Raw genomic sequence first — 17,949 nt, forward strand, 5'->3', positions numbered from 1 at the left:
ATACATCATGTATTTAAACACTTGCTTAACCTATAAAGACCCAAATATCTACTGGAGACCAAAACTCATTTACTGATATAAATTGTAAAATACCTGTTGATCTACTAATCCTGTCAGTGCATATAAATAATTGGTGTAAAATACAGTTTGTCATCTTTTCATGGTCATCAAATATGACACATTTTCACGTTCAAAAGCTTTGCAGTTAATGTGGAAACACCATCATTTTCTACAACACTGAGATTCACCAGTAAAACCCAGGGACGTGCACAGGATTATAGAAGGGCAGGGGCTCAAAGTCAGAAAAGGGCAGTATGTGTGCGCCAATTTTTTTTCAGGCCTTAAATACACAATATCTGAGTTAATGTAAAATTACTAAAGTAGCAATAGATAGCTAACAACATAGCTGTGCATCCTGTGTAGCTGTGAGTGATATGGGGTCGGGAAAACATGCAATTCTAAAAACCAGTTGGCTTATTATCAGGCTATTTATTGTTGAAGATAGAGATTGTAACACATGAACATCGAACAGTGACACATTGAACATTGACAAAAATACAGAAATAAATACTAGAAAGACAGTTACCATTTTGTCTGTAGAAAAAGCCTACATGCCTATAGGACTGCAGTCAACATGTTGATCTCAATGATTTGTTGTTGACGTAGCATAGCTAACATTGCCTGAGACCTCTATTAACTAGACATTAAGCTCGAACACAGTCCCTACTTCCTGAAACCGAGTCATAACTTCCAAACTGGTAGGCTGAGGCTAATATGCTATTTTTCCCATGGTGCACATTAACGCAACTTTCATCAACAAAAAAATAGAAGTAAAAGCTACAGATCCAAAAATGCTACAAAACCAAAAAATGACTACTGTGACTGCAGTTTGAGTTTGCTTGCCCTACTGTAGAAACATTCACAGTGGCAAAGTCACAATAAACTCAGTATCTGGAAACAAATGTAAATTGTCAGTAAAATCAAGCAGAGTGAATGATTCCTCCTATTTTTGGTGTGATACATGAACTCACAAAGCTTTAAGTCGCTCCACTGTCACATCTCATCTGTGCAGTAACTACACATGGAGTGGAGATGCGGCCGCAGCTTGTATCTCTCTCTCTCTTGCTCTCCCTCTCTCTCTCTCTAGACATGCCTGTGAGCATGCAGCGCGGGCAGCCCTGCCCCTCAGTGAGAGACAGTGGACAGAGAGGTGGCTTTATATTCAACACACACAGAATACCATGACACGCTATTACAAGGAAATACATACAGTAGATAACCGCGACATTTTTATACCACTGTTTTCTTTTACATCCTTATGCAGAACAGGAATTTATTCATAAAATATATATATATTAAAAAAGCACTTTTTTCAATGAGGCAAAAGGGCAGGGGCTCAAGCACCCTTTGGACCCTATTTGTACATGTCCCTGGTAAAACCCATGGAGTTTGATCAATGACAGTGGCTGGACACATTGGGTTTAGGTTCAATTAATGACATATTTTACTGAAACAGTCACTTTTTATTCAGTTTTTGATATAATAATCCTCAACTTTAATCCAAGCTTTTAGAACATCTACATGATCAATAAATTAAATATAGGAAAATAACTGATTTTCACTCAAAAAATTTGAAGTACAGAGCATAATAATAGAATAAATGGTAATAAATCACTTAAAAAAGGTTAAAAATATAGAAAAATTCATATGAGAACTGCCACAAGAGTAGCACTGGGTCTTTATGGGTTGAATATATAGTAGCTGAAATATAGTCCAAGACAGGTGCAGAAGTTCCATGCCCTCTCAGGCCATTTTGTAATACTTTGAAACAACTTTTTGCAATTTTTGTCCAAAATTGTCCAATCTATTGTATGCTGACGCTTTACATGCCCAATAGCAATATTTACATACTTTTACTCAAAACTGCAGGAACTGAAATCAGGGGGAAAATATCACAAAAATATATAATTCTTTCTGCAGCTTTCTCTTCTCAGTCCAAATCAAAAGACTGAATGTACAGATAGAAGACTTGATGCTTTTTCACACTACTGTGGAAAAGAGTGGACATTTTGTCAACCTTCTGTGTCATGTCACAGAGTAAAGATCAGTGGTCAGTAATTGCATCTGTCAGTAACATATTGCCTGGGATTCACTAAAGTCTGCATCGGCATGAGGAGATTTTCTACAACCTGAAAACAGAATCTGCAGAATTTGGTAGAAGTCTATTTTACCTGTTAGTCCAATTGATTTACAATATTTAGAAAGGCATTTTCTGCTAAGTGATGCCAAAAAAACTATCAATCACTGCAGCTTTAAAATATGCACAAAGTAAGTGTTAGCTATATTCTGGATAAATGTTACTGCTGCATTCATGTGTATGTTCATGATATAATTTTGGTAGTTTTATCTACAGCAATGCATCATATTCTATAAGATCATCATGTGTTTGAAGCATCTGACTGGGCCGGAGCAATAGGAGAAAAATGTAATAATATTAATGGATTAGATTTATATAGTGCATTTGTAGGCACTCAAAGCACTTCACACTGAATCCATTATTCATTCACTCTAGTCACACACACTGGTGGTGGTAAACTATATGTGTAGCCACAGTTGCCCTGGGGCAGACGGATGGAAAAGTGGCTGCAAATCTGCACCAACAGCCTCTCCAACCACCACCAAACATTCATACACATTCATATACCAGTGTGAGTGACACTGGAGACAGAGTGGGTGAAGTGTCTTGCCCAAGAACACAACACCACATGAACAGGATTTGAACTGCCAACCAGTTATTGGGCAACCCACACCACCTCCTGAGCTCCAGCCGACCATAATCTGAGAAATAATTAAAGCGAAAGAGAAATATAGTGGAATAAAAATAACAATGTTTGCTTTTGAGATGTAGTTATGTTGGTGTACAGAGTTACTTAAAATTTAACTATTAAAGTAAGGCACAAGTAATTACAACTTAACCCTTTATCCGGCAAATGACTATTTTTGGTAATTTCCACATACATTACAAGACGGTGACAGCATCAGATCCAGTGAGGACAGTGAGTCAACAATCTCAGGTCCAATGTGGTCTACAGGGTCTGTAAGGTCCACCTCTGCATGAACAGTGAGTGGACCTGTTTGTTAGGTTCCATGAAGTAATGGTACTAATGTAAAGAATGATGTTCAAAGGGATAATGTGGATGTAGACAGGTGTCTGGATCAGCACTTACGTTGGTCTAATGTTCTAAAAGTGATGTTCTAATATTCTAAAATGCATGTTCCTTTCACCTTACATGTCTTTTTCTTGTATTTTTCATATTTACTTCTTGTATTTTTTTTTTGTCACTTGTAAGAAAGGAACCAAATATGGTAACTTCATTGACCTTGATCTTCTACATAACAATAACAAATTGAGAAAAAAATGTCACAAAAGTAATAAAGTCTTGTTATGTCCTCCAACAACACACTAAGGTTGAAATGTTGAATTTCAGAGTATTTCTATGAGTGCCCTGTAAAAGGTTAATCACCGTACTATGATCGTCTCCAAATGCATAGTTTACATAATGTTAATGTGACCAACATAGCTGAGGTTTTAAATGAAATGGCCAGTTTGAATTTAGTTTAAACAAAAAAAAATATTAACAATAAAGTAGCTGGGTTAATTAAAACAAAAATAAAATGAGTGTCAGGCTTTGATCAGGGTCTGGTAGGAGATGCCTGTGATTATTTTTAATAATAACGTTGGTGGACAGCTAATTAAATTGTGTGACTGCACATGGAGGGGCTGATTAAGAGGGAGATTCAGAGGGCATGGAGCTGACAGTAGGTCATTCTTTAAGCCTTGGGCATCCTATTTAGATATTTTATAATGTGTGTGTGTGCGTGCGTGTGTGTGTGAAATCACATGGGCACTCTCCTTAACACACAAAATAAATAAAATAAGTGTACACTGACTAAATCCTTGTGTTCGTCAAAACCACTGCAGTAAACACTGGTCAAACCTCTGAAAAGCAGCTCACTGTAGATGTACAAGTGGGAGTTAGTGAAGCCTAATGAGTTTAGAAAAACATTTCACCCAGGGCCAGATTTTCAGGCAGTTTTAAACCCTTAGACACTCTGCCGTGTGTTTACCAGGGATGTCTTTGATTTAAATAAAGCATTTTGTATTCTTTTCTTCATTGAAAACACTGGATTACTGGAGTCAAGGAACAATTTATTGTAAACATTGGGGTACATTATATACCTGAAGGTAATTTAAAAACAATATATGGAAAGCATATATGAAAGCAGAGAGAAGCTAAGGGTGAACTTTGTCAAAACAGTGTTAGAGATGAAAGGAATGGGGTCACTTTCCTGTCTATTAAACACAGATAATAGGTACACAGGCAGGGGAGCTATGGAAAGGTTTTTGATAAATATGAGAAAACTGTACCATCACTCACAGAAAACGATTTGATGGTATCAGTTCTTGTATCGCACTGAAATAAAATTATTTTGAAGCTACACTAAATTAACATTATAACAGGAAGTGAAGGAGAAGTATTTATAGACTATGAGGTGTAAATGATTTCAGGTTTGATAAAGACAGAGCAGGTTCATGAAGGAGGGATATAATCTTTACTTTCACAGGACTCACTGCAGAACAGAATGAAATCTGAGTCGGGGTGCCAAGGCTATTCCAATTTGTCGCAAGGGTGTCGCTCGTTGGTCACATAGAGTTAATGAGGCACGGCCTGGAGCTCTAAGTCATCTTGCCACCGCTGCCGATCCCAGCCCTGATTACTGTAATGAAACGGTCAGAAGATTATTAACCAGAAGGCGCGATATATCTACACACACCCCCCACTTGGAGGGATTGAATCTCAGCCACACAAACATAAACGAAGACAAAACATCTTAGATGAAACACAGAACAAGTGACACACAAGCGATTGTGACAAACTGTAACACAAAAAGAACAGTGAGAGCACAGACTGAAATATCACTGAATCAGTCCAAACACAATTTTACACCAATAGGCTGTAAGCTGTACATGATCTACGACACTGTATGATGAGAAATATTTTTATAGCCTTTGGGACAAGGTTTTAACAAGGCCACCACAGTGTATTTGAACCTTGAAAATGTAATACTGTCCAAGTATGTATGTAGCACTGAACATACAATGGAGCTCACTGTTTGGTGTAAGACTAACACCTGCTATAAGAAATCTGTGGAGGGCTGTGTTAAAGAGTCAGACCTTTCAACAAAATGTCAAAAATGTCATTTATTTGGTTCGTTTTTACCCTCGGCCACATTGGCCTCAGGGTATTGTCATCAGTTGGTCGTTTGTCTGTCTGTCCGTCCGTCCAAAATATTTGTCATGCAGTAATATGTCAGGCCACTAGGGGCAGGCTCAGAAAGAGTAGACCGGGGTCAGGGGTTTACACTCCAAAATATCTGCACTCAATGCGGACCCAAATCGGACGTGACAGTGCATAGCATGGTTTAGAAAAAAAGAGGGATGAATGAAAATGACTCCGTAAATCATCATTTGGAATCATTTGGAAAAATGAACACTGGAGTCTCAACTTCCTGTCCAGCTTCACTGCGCGAGACGCCATAGAGCGGAAGAATTGATGAGAGAAATGGAACTAAACAAGAATAACTTTCACCAGTATTTTGCTAAAGCTCGTGAAAATGACCCTAATGTTAACACGAATGTTAATGCAGTGTTAGAGTCCGGCCAACAGCGGTTCTGGGTATAGGCGACACAGGCAGCTGCCTAGGGCTCCATCTGCTGGAGGGGGCGCCAAATTACAGACAAAATTACAGACTGCCCTGCCCTGGGGGCGGCTAGGTGTTTGTCCCTGTTGGGGTGGGGGTGGACCCGCTGCCGGGGTTGCCCTGTGGTGGTGGGGCGGGGGGCTCTGGGTTGGGCCTGGGTCGGTGGCCGGCGGCCCCCGGGTCGGGTAGCTGGGCTGGTCGGGGGTGGGTGGGGTGGGGTTCCTGGGTCCTGGGGTCTGGGTGCTGCCCTCCTGGGAGCGGGGGGGCCGGCATGCGCCGGGGTGTCTGGGCTGGCCTGGGCTTGCCGCTGCGCAGGTGGGCGAGTGCGTTCCCTGGTGTCTGACTTGTGCCTGGGAGTCCTGGGGTGGGGGAGTGTGTGTGTGAATGTGTGTGTGTGCATGCGTTCGTGTGTGTGTGTGTGAGTGTGTGTGTGTGAGTGTGTGTGTTTATGTGTGGGTGTGTGTGTGGGTGTGTTGGTATGTGTTGGTGTGTGTGAACAGGTGCTCTTGTGTGCATAAGAGTATGAATGAGGGATTGTGTGTGTGCGTGTTGGTGTGTGGGGGGGCTGATTAGGGATGGGAATCATTAAGAATTTAATGAGGTATGAAGTGTGGTGGGTCCCCGTGCCTGTTTGGGGGGCTTTGGGGCGGCTGGTCCCGGGTCCGTGCCCCCTCGACTGCATAGGATGATTGAGTGTGTGAGTGGCCTCTGGGGGGGGCGGCAGCCTTCTGGCTGCGGTCGCTGGGTGCCCGGGGTCTCTGGACTGCCCCGCTCCTTGGCGGCCCCTGCTTGGGGACAGGTACTGGGGAACGGGGGTGCTGAATGTTGACTGGCTCGTCCCAGTCATACCATCCCCCAACCCCAACCCCTCGCCTCCCCACCCCCCTCACACAAAGCACGTAGGGTCTTGGGGAGTGTGCACGTTCGGAGGGGGTATGGCGGGGGGTCACTAAAACGGCCCCCCTCTGTGGTACCCCGGGGTGGCTAACTCCTCAATTTTAATTACACCCACCCACCCACAACACAACACACAGAAACACTAACACCACACATTCACTTTTGGGGGGCGGGCTGCGTGGCGCCTGGTGAGCGGTGCCGTGCGGGTGGGTGAGGCTGCCTGTGTGGCGTTGCCCTCAGTGGTGCACAGTTTATGCTCCTCAATTTTAACTGCTTGCACACACACCTCACACTTCAAAACACTGATAGGTGGGGAGGTGGGGGGGTGTGTCTTCCCACACCCCTGTTTCCTGGACGCCGTCCGGGGCGGGGGACCTGGGGGGAGGGGGGTTGGTCCATTGGCTTGGGACCCACCTGGCTGCATTGCTGGGGGGATGCTGCCTTCTGATGAAGGATGTGTGTGCATGGGGATTGTGGTCGGGGGGGAGGGGGCTGGGCTGGCTGCCCTCTTGCCCGCCGCAGGACGTGTTGTGACCGGGAAAGATATGTGTGTGCGGGTATTGGGGGTGTGGCGGTTGCTGGCGGGGTGGTGGACTGTGGTGGGGTTCCTGGCAGCTGGTGTTGCCGCTCTGGGCTGTGGTTGGCACTGGGGCTGTGCTCGGGTGCCGTGCCTTAGGGAGACTCAAGTCGGTGCTGCTTGCTGCCGGGGGGGTGGCGGCGCTCCGGATACACGTGTCTGGTGTGTGCAGGTGTGTGTGCAGGTGGGTGGGAGGCGCTGGTGATGGGTGTGGGTATGTGTGTACATGTAGGTGTGTGCATGTGGGCATGCATGTGGGTAGGTGGGTGTATGTGGATGGGTGGAGATGTTTGTGTGTGTGTGGGTGGTCGAACATGTGGGATGGGTGGTGTGTGTGTCTGGGTGTCAGTGGGTGTGTGTGCATATGCTTGTGTGGGTGAGTGGGGGACTGGAGGGTGTGCGGGGTTTGGGGGCTGGGCTTGGTGGGATGGGAGGTAGGGATGGGGGGGTGGGCCCCCGGGGCCCCGGGGCGCTTGGCCGTGGCATCGGGGTGCGCACCGGCCCCCAGCGGGTGGCTGTCTGGTCCAGCCCGGTGTGCTGGGTGGGACCCCCTGCCCAGGGGAACGGGTGGCTCCTGGGCTCATGGGGCTAGGGGACTGGTGCCTTGCTTGCCCCTGGGTGGCCGGCCCCCGGCAGGGAGGTGGCAGCTGGCATCCCTGGCCCCCTGGGGCCTGGGCTCGGCTGCTGTGGGGCCTCTGGCGGTGGCCTCCCTCGACCATCTTTAAGGCAGGTGCAGTGTTGCCTCTCGGGGGGGTGGGCTGGATCCCCCCTCTCTCTGGTTGGCCGGGCCTTGGGGCCCTCTTGGTCGGTTCCTGATCCTTGGAGGGGGTGCGGTTGCGGTTGCATGCCTGTGTGTCTCTTTGCCTTGTTCACTCTGTCACAGCAGATTAATGTAAACAACTGATGTTGTGTGGATTTGTTACTGGTATTATTTGTTACAGGTATTATTTGTGCGAATGTGGTATATGTTAATTTGTTCATGCTTTCTTTTCTTAAACTCATCATTTAATAGGTCTTATGTATGTATTGTATTTTTTGTAGCTTTGTTTGTTTTGTTTTTTTCTCTCTCTTCTGCCCAGTTTACTCAGTTCTGGTTGTAGTTACTGGTACCATTATAATTATCACCATGGTTGCTACTGTTTGTATTGTTGATACTTCCATGTGAGGGTCTTCGCCACCTTCTTCTCTCTTGCTCTCTCCCCTTCAGCCCCCCCCCCCATGTCAGGTCCAGCATTGGTTCAACAAAACTCATAATAAACACAGTAGAATATCAAGGGGAGCTTCATATACTTTATGAAGTTACCCTTGGCAAAGCAAATTTGTTCAGCACCAAAAGGCAGCCAGACTACCATTCTGTTGTTAGGATGCTGGACAAGACAAGTAGAAAGGAAAAAAAAAAAAAAAAAAAATTACAGACAAAAAAAATACAGTAAAATAAATAAATAGATACATTTGAATATCTGTATAATAAACTTGAAACACACCCTTTACACTTCCCTGACATGTTTTCTCTTAAATAAATCACAATTAAGCCTCAATATGACAAATCTTTATTACACTTATCCCACTTTGTGGATTCTGTCATTCACATTTATTTCTCATTCACTATTAAAAGGCATGACACCAACTCACACGATCTCATAAACATGCTAAGTATCTAAACAGTTTAAATTATTTCTCATTGTATATTTATTTCTCTTAGACTTATTTCTCTTATACTTATGGTTCATTTACATTCATTCTTTACCACTGTATGTACTGATTCCCTTATACATCTATTGCACAAACCAATTTCAGTATTAATTTACAGTCTCAAACATTTTACATTATGCAAATCAACATATCAGTGACAGTCGATGTTTTGAAGATTTTCGTGAGTAAGGCCGAGGGTTTTCAAGTGCGAGCATGTAATGTTGTGTCCTTGTAGTGAATAAACAGCTCTGGCTAGATCACAGATTACAGCGATTGTGATTTTTTTTTTTTTTTTTTTTTTTTACATGGATTTCTGATAAAAATCCATTTTATGCCATGTAATTCATGTGGTGACTTTAAAATAGTAGAATGAATGTCTCAACACTGACACATAAGTTTAACCTTAAAACAAAGAATTATATAACTAACAGGGTCAGTTGAAGGTATTGTAGAAACAATGTGACCATAATAAAAAGTAATATCCGCCCAAAAACAAAAAAGGGTGATTTACCCCCCTAATGACCAAAACTGCTGAAACTGTGATTTCCACATCCTCAGAAGTGTAACATCACTAGAAAACCTGAGGAATCCTTCTGACAGCACAGAAGAATCTCAAAGCCATGTAGAGATGACCTAGGGTAAGCAGCAATTCAACAATGGTTTAATTTTTTTTTCATCTTGATAATGATAAAGTAGACATTTTTAGTGACCTCATGCCGTTATTCCCATGTCATTCAACATTTCGGGGGAGGTATTCATATAAGCCTTTTTTTGGCTTCTAATCTTTCCTGCACAGTTTAAATGTTGTTTTTCTTTTGTTGATTTTATTATGTGCAAATAAATAAATCATAAATCAATGCTGCTCTTGTCCTTGTTTAATGTGTGGTGGTCCTGGTTCACTGGTGGGGCTGTGGTGATCAGAAGGCCTGGCTACATCTGTTGGGCCTGGCACCAGGATGCAGCAAGGACACCAGATATAGTATGGACAGATTCTACTAGGGCTGCACGATTCTGGTAAAAATGTAAATCACGATTCTTTTGCTTAGAATTGAGATCACAATTCTCTGGCACAATTTTTTTCACAAAATGTTTATTGCACGGCTGTCAAGCAAAATGGGTTCTTTTACCTCTGATTCGTGTCTTTCATATCACTCTGCAAGTAGTCCGGTCACTTACGCAGTGTTTGCTGTTGAATTAATCTGTTGGTGTGGCTGTGTGTAATGGGGGGGTTGCACGTGCCCTAACCCTAACCCTAACCCTAACCCTAACCCATCACCAGCAAAGAAAAGAAAAGGAGAAGAACAGCACAGAAGTCAGAGAAGTGAAAATGAAAACACACTTGGATCTGGATGACAGAAAACAAGACAAGAGACTAACACCGATGAAAGTGAACCTTAATTGGGCACGAGTTCAGGTGGGTGACTCACTACTACCACTAGGGTTTTCATCCATGTCACTCTCTTGCGTTCCTCTGCTGCAATTCACTCTATCTTCACTCAACTGCAGCCGACAGCAGCAGGCTCATCCCAGATAGCAAATATTTTGGCAGTTTTATGGCATACATTTGGCATTTTTGGCTTTCTTTTGGCATTATGAAAACCTTTAGGCTTAACTGTGGTATGATTAAGGTTATCCATAATAGATATGGAGGCACCAGCAATATATGGCTGAGTTATGGCATATGTCTGGTTAACCAAAAGACTGGGCAAAGAGCAGGATCAAGTATAGGGATGGTATGGCATGTTTATGGCAAGCCAGAAGACTGACTAAAGAGCGGCAACATCTTATTCCATGTATGGATGTGTTTTGGTTGTGTTTTGGCATATTTCTGTAAAGCCAAAACACTGCGCAAAGAGTGGGAATTTCTACCCAGAAGAAAACCCCACTTCATTTTAAAAGCATGATCAACACAAATTTTGAGTGAATTTTGGCCTCCTTTTGGGTCAATTTTGTCTACTTTTTGGCTGGATTATGGGGATTTGGGGCTTTTCTGGGACATTTAGGGCTACATTTTGGAAGTCCGCAATTAGTTTTGGGTGATTTTGGCTTCCTTCTGGTTTGACTTTGGCTTGCCTATTTTGGGCCATCTACGGCCCAAAGATCCACCCAGAACTTTGCCAAATGGCATGCCAGTTTTGGGCCAGATTTAAGCCATAATGATTTTGCTATCTGGTATGTGTTGTAAAGATGCTTTACCATTGGTTGAGAGAAGAGACAGCAGCAGTTTTGCGTGTGTGGGCATTTGTTTGTGATGCAGCCGTGAAATAAAATGCTTAAGAATTGTCCATGTTTAGAAATGAGATGGTATTCATGTGTGAATCGAGATCCCAATCTTTTACTGATTAATTTTGCAGCCCTAGATTCTACCACTCACATATGTGTGTTAATACTAGATGACTATCCTCTCTTCTAACATTCCCTCTTCCTTTATTTTCAGTGTCCTCTCCTCTCTCTGTTGCAAACATAAGTAGACAAGCATGTGCAAGCATAACATAACATCAAGTATTATTTTTATACCATCAAATTAGAGCAAAAGTTATCTCATGACACTTTACATTTAGAGCTGGTCAAGACCAGACTCTTAATAAGCCGCAGACATCCAACACAATCCTCCAGGAGCAAACCCTTGACATACATAGATGAGGCAGTTTTAGAATTTAATACTAAAAACTTACTTAATGTTTGAATATTTTTTAAGGTCCCTGTCAGTTGCAGGCCTTTAAATTGTCCTTATCTTTCACCCCAGTTGTACCTCTGAGTGCTACATGGGACCTCACAAATACAGAAAATACAGACTGCATAATTTGATTATTTTGGCTCCAGTGTGGGAAACATCTCTAAAGTAGTACATGATGAGCAACTAAAACCAACATAGTAACTTGAATCACACAACACTGTTTAGTATATGAAAACTAAAACTGAAACTGTTACATTGCACCGTCGCTAGCAGAGGCCACTTGCAATTTCATTACACAACTGGTGTAATAACAATAAAGCCTATTCTATTCTATTCTATTCTATTCTATTCTATTCTATTCTATTCTATTCTATTCTATTCTGTTCTATTCTATTCTATTCTAAAGGCAAACAAAATAACCTTGAACTGAACCACCATTTTCTAAAATAGTATCTATTTCTAAATTTTTTCCCCAATTCCCTCCTATGTGGCCTCTTGTACTCTTAACTGCAAAGTCTACTGATGGTGTTACCAAAATCACACACAGTCCAAACCTCAGCTTGTGTTTAATTTCTCCTTAATACTCTTTAAAATGGGTTATATATAGTTTGTCAGCGATCACAGCAAATGTTGATGTTCGTAAAGTTGTCTACAGCAATAGTCACGATTCTTTTTTTGCCTGATGACAAAAACTTGTTAAAGGCCAATAATATAAAGTTTTAACCTCTGTGGATAGGCCCATGCAACATTTTCTGCAGAGTGAAGAGGGATTGGCCTGTGTACAGAGCAGACCTTTAGTCCGTCTGCTGCTTTGCTGCTCCTGCAGAGAGTCAAGGTATTTTTCACTGAATTATCTCCCCTTAATGACCAAGGGATTCTAATTAAAGGGATGATTAGGGATCGCTCTTAAGCACCTCATTGGAAATTAAGTACAATCCATTCTGCCTGACAACGAGTTTCAAGAGATACACTTTTGCTGAATACCAGGTGAACAGCAGGAGAGAAGATGCTAAGTCTTGGGTTTTTTTTTATTTACACTGGCTTACCGGTCCAGGCTCGTGGCCAGTTTTTTTATCCGTAGAAGGGGACCTTTTCTTGTCTCTGTTTTTCCAATTTCCCAAACTTTTCTTTGAAGTAAGGTTAATGCTTCTTGTCTTATCTAAGGTATTCCTCACGTGAGGTCTTTCAGGGTGCTGTGGCTTGTTGGAAGCAATATTTTTTCTATATATCAAAGATATTCAGAAAAAGAACGGATAGAAAAAAGTAAATGACAGTATGGGTTAGAGTGCGACAGGGCTTAAAACAACTGATGTCAATACAGTGACACTGTGAAGTACAGACAATCCTATGATGGAAATAGTTGTGAATAAATGTATAATAACCTTTGAACACTGGCACACAGGGGATAGAGGGTAAATCTTGTTTTTATTGTTGTAAAGTTTGTCATCTAAGTTTCAACCTGTGGTGGGCTGTCAGGACCATCAAGGCCTTCTCTGCTGAGAATCAGAATCATTGCGTGCGCAATGTAGAATTTTGAATGTGGGGTTGAACTGCAGTTAACGGGTGATTTACGAAGAGTGATTGCATAAATGATGAATGATGTTGGAGACATGCCTATTTAAATGAGGGTTTTTGCATGGTTTTTGATGGTTTGCAGCATGGCGAGTTTGGAGAGACAAGAGAGCAAAGCTAAATTTGACCCTATAGAATTAGAGGTATTGGTAGATGATGCAAATAAACACTTAAATGAGCTACAGTAAAGAAGCCTTGTTTGGTCTCATTCAAGGAGTCCCGAGTGTGTGGAAACCTACCGTACTTTCCGGACTATAAGTCGCAACTGACTATAAGCCGCACCCACCCCGTCTCCATCGATTCATTGATGCCAAGCTTACGTGCAGCAGCTCTATTTCCTTCTTCATCAGCTGGATCAATCGTTAGCCCAGAAAATATATATTAGCCGCATCATTTTAGAGCCACACGTTCACAGTGTGTGGAAAAAAGTAGTGGCTTATAGACCGGAAAGTATGGAATAAACCTGACTATCCAGTGCGACATGGCATTTAGGACATCAGACAGCACATCTGAAAAACGTGACTGGACGATCTCAGCTGTAATAGCTATTGTACACTGGAATGACCCAGATGCAAACAAAAATGCAAACTTGCCAGGAGTTTTGTCATTGCAGGTATTGTGTGACTTCTTCTCGTGGCTAGCTCCAAATCTGCTCTGACTTCCTCCAACGTCTCCACAATGTCACGGCTGGATAGGCGATATGTTTTAATGAATGTTTTCTCATTCATTCCAAAAATGTTCACACAAGGGTGAAAACTGCGTTCTGTGCATCTTGTACATCTCATTTCGATGTCTCCTTCTTGTGACAATAACCGCACCCATGTTTGCACCTCCCTTTGAGACATGTTAGATACAGTTTCTGTGGGCAAAATTGCTTTCAGGTTTGATAAATCACTTTGTGTGCTAAATTAATATAATTACATTTTCTCCTTCCAGCACACGCACAATTGTGTGTAAACACCCCATATTGCATATTCATTGTGGCAAACGTACTACAGGGTGGGGAAGCAAAATTTGCAATATTTTGAGGCAGGGATTGAAAGACAGTGTATGACCAATTAGTTTATTGAAAGTCATGAGAATTTATTTGCCACAAGAAAATTTACATAATAGAAAATGTTTTTATTGTGTGTCCTCCTTCTTTCTCAATAACTGCCTTCACACGCTTCCTGAAACTTGCACAAGTGTTCCTTAAATATTCGGGTGACAACTTCTCCCATTCTTCTTTAATAGTATCTTCCAGACTTTCTCGTAATAGTTTTGCTCATAGTCATTCTCTTCTTTACATTATAAACAGTCTTTATGGACATTCCAACTATTTTTGAAATCTCCTTTGGTGTGACGAGTGCATTCAGCAAATCACACACTCTTTGACGTTTGCTTTCCTGATTACTCATATGGGCAAAAGTTTCTGAAAAGGTATGGATAATAGTGTTAGGTATGATTATGACATCAATATATGTTTGGTTTCAAAACAATTGACGTAGTGCCTGCTGAAAAAAAACAACTAAATGTTCATTGTAAATTTTGCTTCCCCACCCTGTAAGTGGATGCAGACGTGCTATTTTGCACTTTTGAAAGATGCAACCCTTAACGCGCACTATTAGTAAATCAATTTATACATTTTTTTGCATGTGCAATGAGTTTGCACACATTTTTACACATGTAAACCTAGTAGAGCCGGCCCTAAATTTTTATATTTGCTCCATTACAATTTATTCAAATATTCCTGTTAGCTCATTTTCTTTTTTTCATAGCTTTCCTCTTGGGTACACATCTGCCTTGAGACCTTTGGGATCAACAGTGCAGCCTTAAAATAAATGGCAATGAACCTGCTGCCAATGTTAACTGTTTACCAATCAGATTTCATGTTGTCAACATGGAGCTATCTAGCATATGTACAATAACATCAGCAATGTCATGTGATTTGATTGGGTGGTCAAAGAGCAGACTAGTTACAGCAAGCTCAGCTAGCAAACCATATCTGTAGTGACTTGCATGATTTAAAATATGTTGGTTTAGATTTAATGACTGACAGAGAGGAAAAAATGAATTTGGTCACAGACATACTAAAAAATAAGTGTTAGTCTTGGTGATTATAATGTATTTTATTAATTAACATTTGCACGTGATGCACTGCCTGTTGTATTGCATTTTTTGTATAGTATTGATGGTATAGTATTAATATTGAAAGGTGGATTAAGTCAGGTAGAACTCCACTGAAGGCCCAGGTGTGAAATACATGGTCCACCACTGGTGAAACTTTCAACAGAACCTTTTTTTAAGTTTAAACAAGTTGTTTTGATGTATAAACTTAACCAAACCTTAGCTATGGCATTTTCACTGCCTAAACACAATGTTTTTTGTGTTGCAATGATTTAATGTTCAATTTTAAATGAACATCCATTTCTACAATTCAGGACTGGAGCACAATAGAAAAAAGTACCATGACAGAGCCACTGACAACACATTGTTAACATAAAGCTCCCTTTTTGTGCTATAATGTTTTAGTTTTCATTTGTAAATTCAACTTTTAGTCTTAATGCAGTGACATCCCAGGCTAGGGTCAGCTGGACTGGGTCATCCACAAAATTTCTTTAATTTTTTAATTTAATTTAATTTTTTTCCAGACATTGAAGTGATGTTCTCGCTCCTTTGTGGACAAAATGGGGATCCTTGTGCTCCCAAAGGACTCGTCTTTTTCTGGATGCTGCTTTTGTACCAAGTCATGACAGTCACCTGCTGACATCAGCTGCTCCAAATCACGTCATTATTCATTAGAGTCCTTTACTGCCCTGGTCTCAACTTTTGTTTAAATGCACTGCAGGCATTAATTGTAGGGAAAGGAAAATATGTCAAATTAGAATCCACTGCTTTCTGTGATTGTGTATTTTTTGTACTGTCCCAACTTGATCTAATTTGGGATTTTATAATTTCTCCTAACCTAAAATAGATATCAGGTCTCAGTAATGTAGCAAATAAAAATTAAACATCAGCTGAAGTTTCACAGTAAATATGAATAAATGCTAAAAAATTACATGATGACACAAATGCAGTCAAATGAAGAAATGTATAGAAATATGCGATGAACTGCATGATGTTTTTTCATATCTGTACCATTATATGCAGTAGGACATCAAAAAATGTATCCAAAAATATGTTCGGGAGGTTCTGTGAGTCCGTATGGCAGTTTTATGTTTTCGTCTAAAATGCTGTGCAAGTATAGAGTTACAGTGTCTCCTACATGTACATTAGAAAAAGCTGTCTCACAACTTTCTATGAATTTGTCCTCTGGCTATTGAAAAGTAATAAAATAGCATCTATTCTGCTGCTTACTCTTGTGGAACCAGTTTTATCTATTGAACATACTGTATACAAACACATAGAGACTTTAATGAACCTCCTGCGATGGTACAGTATCATCTACACACATAAAAACAATTCTATTACAGTCTATTGATTTGCTTCATGCAGCAATAACAACAGTAGAGTATTGTCCACACCTAATTCAGCTATACCTTATTTGAAGTATGTTATTGTTGGTCTGCAATGGTTTATATCTCCCAAAAAAATGTTTTCAAAACTGTTACTTGACAATTTATTAAAATAAAATAATGTAAATATATTTTACTCATTAGAATGTGAAGAAAGGGAAACTAGGGATCTGTGATATGTCTAAAAACTCAAATCCCAACATAGGTAATTTCATATCCAGATGATGATATACAATAATATAGAGAATGGTCTAGTTGAAATAGTAAAATGAAAATCCTTATTCATAGAGTGTTTTGTTCTGCATATTTTATACTCAATAGATGAAAGCTCATAGATGGCAGTCAGGCAACACTATACTATATTTTTGTTGTTGTCATTACCATGGTCACTATGTCAGATGTTAGGCAATGGTGGACTCATATACACGTTCCGTGTTATAGAATGCCGTTGTGTAAAGCAGTAAAACATATAATCCATAGGTTTAGACTACAGCTTCTGTTATATTTCATAGCTATCACAAGTATTGGCACATTTCATAATCATCATCTGCATTAACCTTGTGTTCAAAGGTGGTTTGCATGATACAGACAAAGAACATACACTGATGCTTCTATATGTGTCTGATAATGGTCGTTGCATTATGGGAAAAGTATAAAAAAGAGAGAACAACACCACTGCTGTTCATAGGTAATCATTTAAAGAGAACCGGAGATGAAAGCAATGATCACTCCATGTTTGTAGCTGCAATCAGGTGATCCAGTGGTTTCATGTTAGTCCTGACATGAATCTATCTTACATATTCTGACCAGTACTTTACTTAGATTTGATTGTTTTCCTCCCTTTAACTAGTAGCTTTCTCCAATTTTTTTAATGAAAAATATGACAAAACATAAAATATTAGTTTGAAAAAGGTAGATAAAATAAATACTGGCATAAAATGTATATTAATTTACATTAAAATATTATTTTCCAGAACAATTTGAATTTTCAGATCAAACAAATAGAATAAACATACATAGTAATGTATGTTAATAAAGTAAGTAACCTTTTATAAAATATTTTTAAAGACATACAACGCTTCACATCAATGTCATTGCATAAAAAAGACATAAAAACATAAAACATAATCAAATACATAGAAAACACAGTGCTTATACACAAAAAGCAAAGAAATTATCAATGACCTAATAAGTGTAAAATATATCAGAAATATAAGCCTCAAAATATAAATGTAAAATGTAACAAATAAAGAACAGGCCTGTCTGTATCCCTGCCC

The 17,949-nt window shown here is 40.5% G+C and overlaps 1 protein-coding gene across 1 annotated transcript; it reads right to left on the minus strand.

Moving 5' to 3' along the window:
- Positions 1-6,348: 6,348 nt before the first annotated feature.
- On the minus strand, positions 6,349-7,821 carry LOC115419948 (extensin-like). Its single transcript, XM_030135019.1, has 3 exons — positions 7,627-7,821; positions 7,075-7,312; positions 6,349-6,548 (listed from the first exon to the last, which is right to left on the minus strand). The coding sequence occupies exons 1-3, from the start codon at positions 7,819-7,821 to the stop codon at positions 6,349-6,351; spliced, it is 633 nt and encodes a 210-aa protein (XP_029990879.1).
- Positions 7,822-17,949: the final 10,128 nt, after the last annotated feature.

The sequence above is a fragment of the Sphaeramia orbicularis genome, chromosome 5, assembly GCF_902148855.1.
Source record: "Sphaeramia orbicularis chromosome 5, fSphaOr1.1, whole genome shotgun sequence".
Classification (NCBI taxonomy): Eukaryota; Metazoa; Chordata; class Actinopteri; order Kurtiformes; family Apogonidae; genus Sphaeramia; species Sphaeramia orbicularis.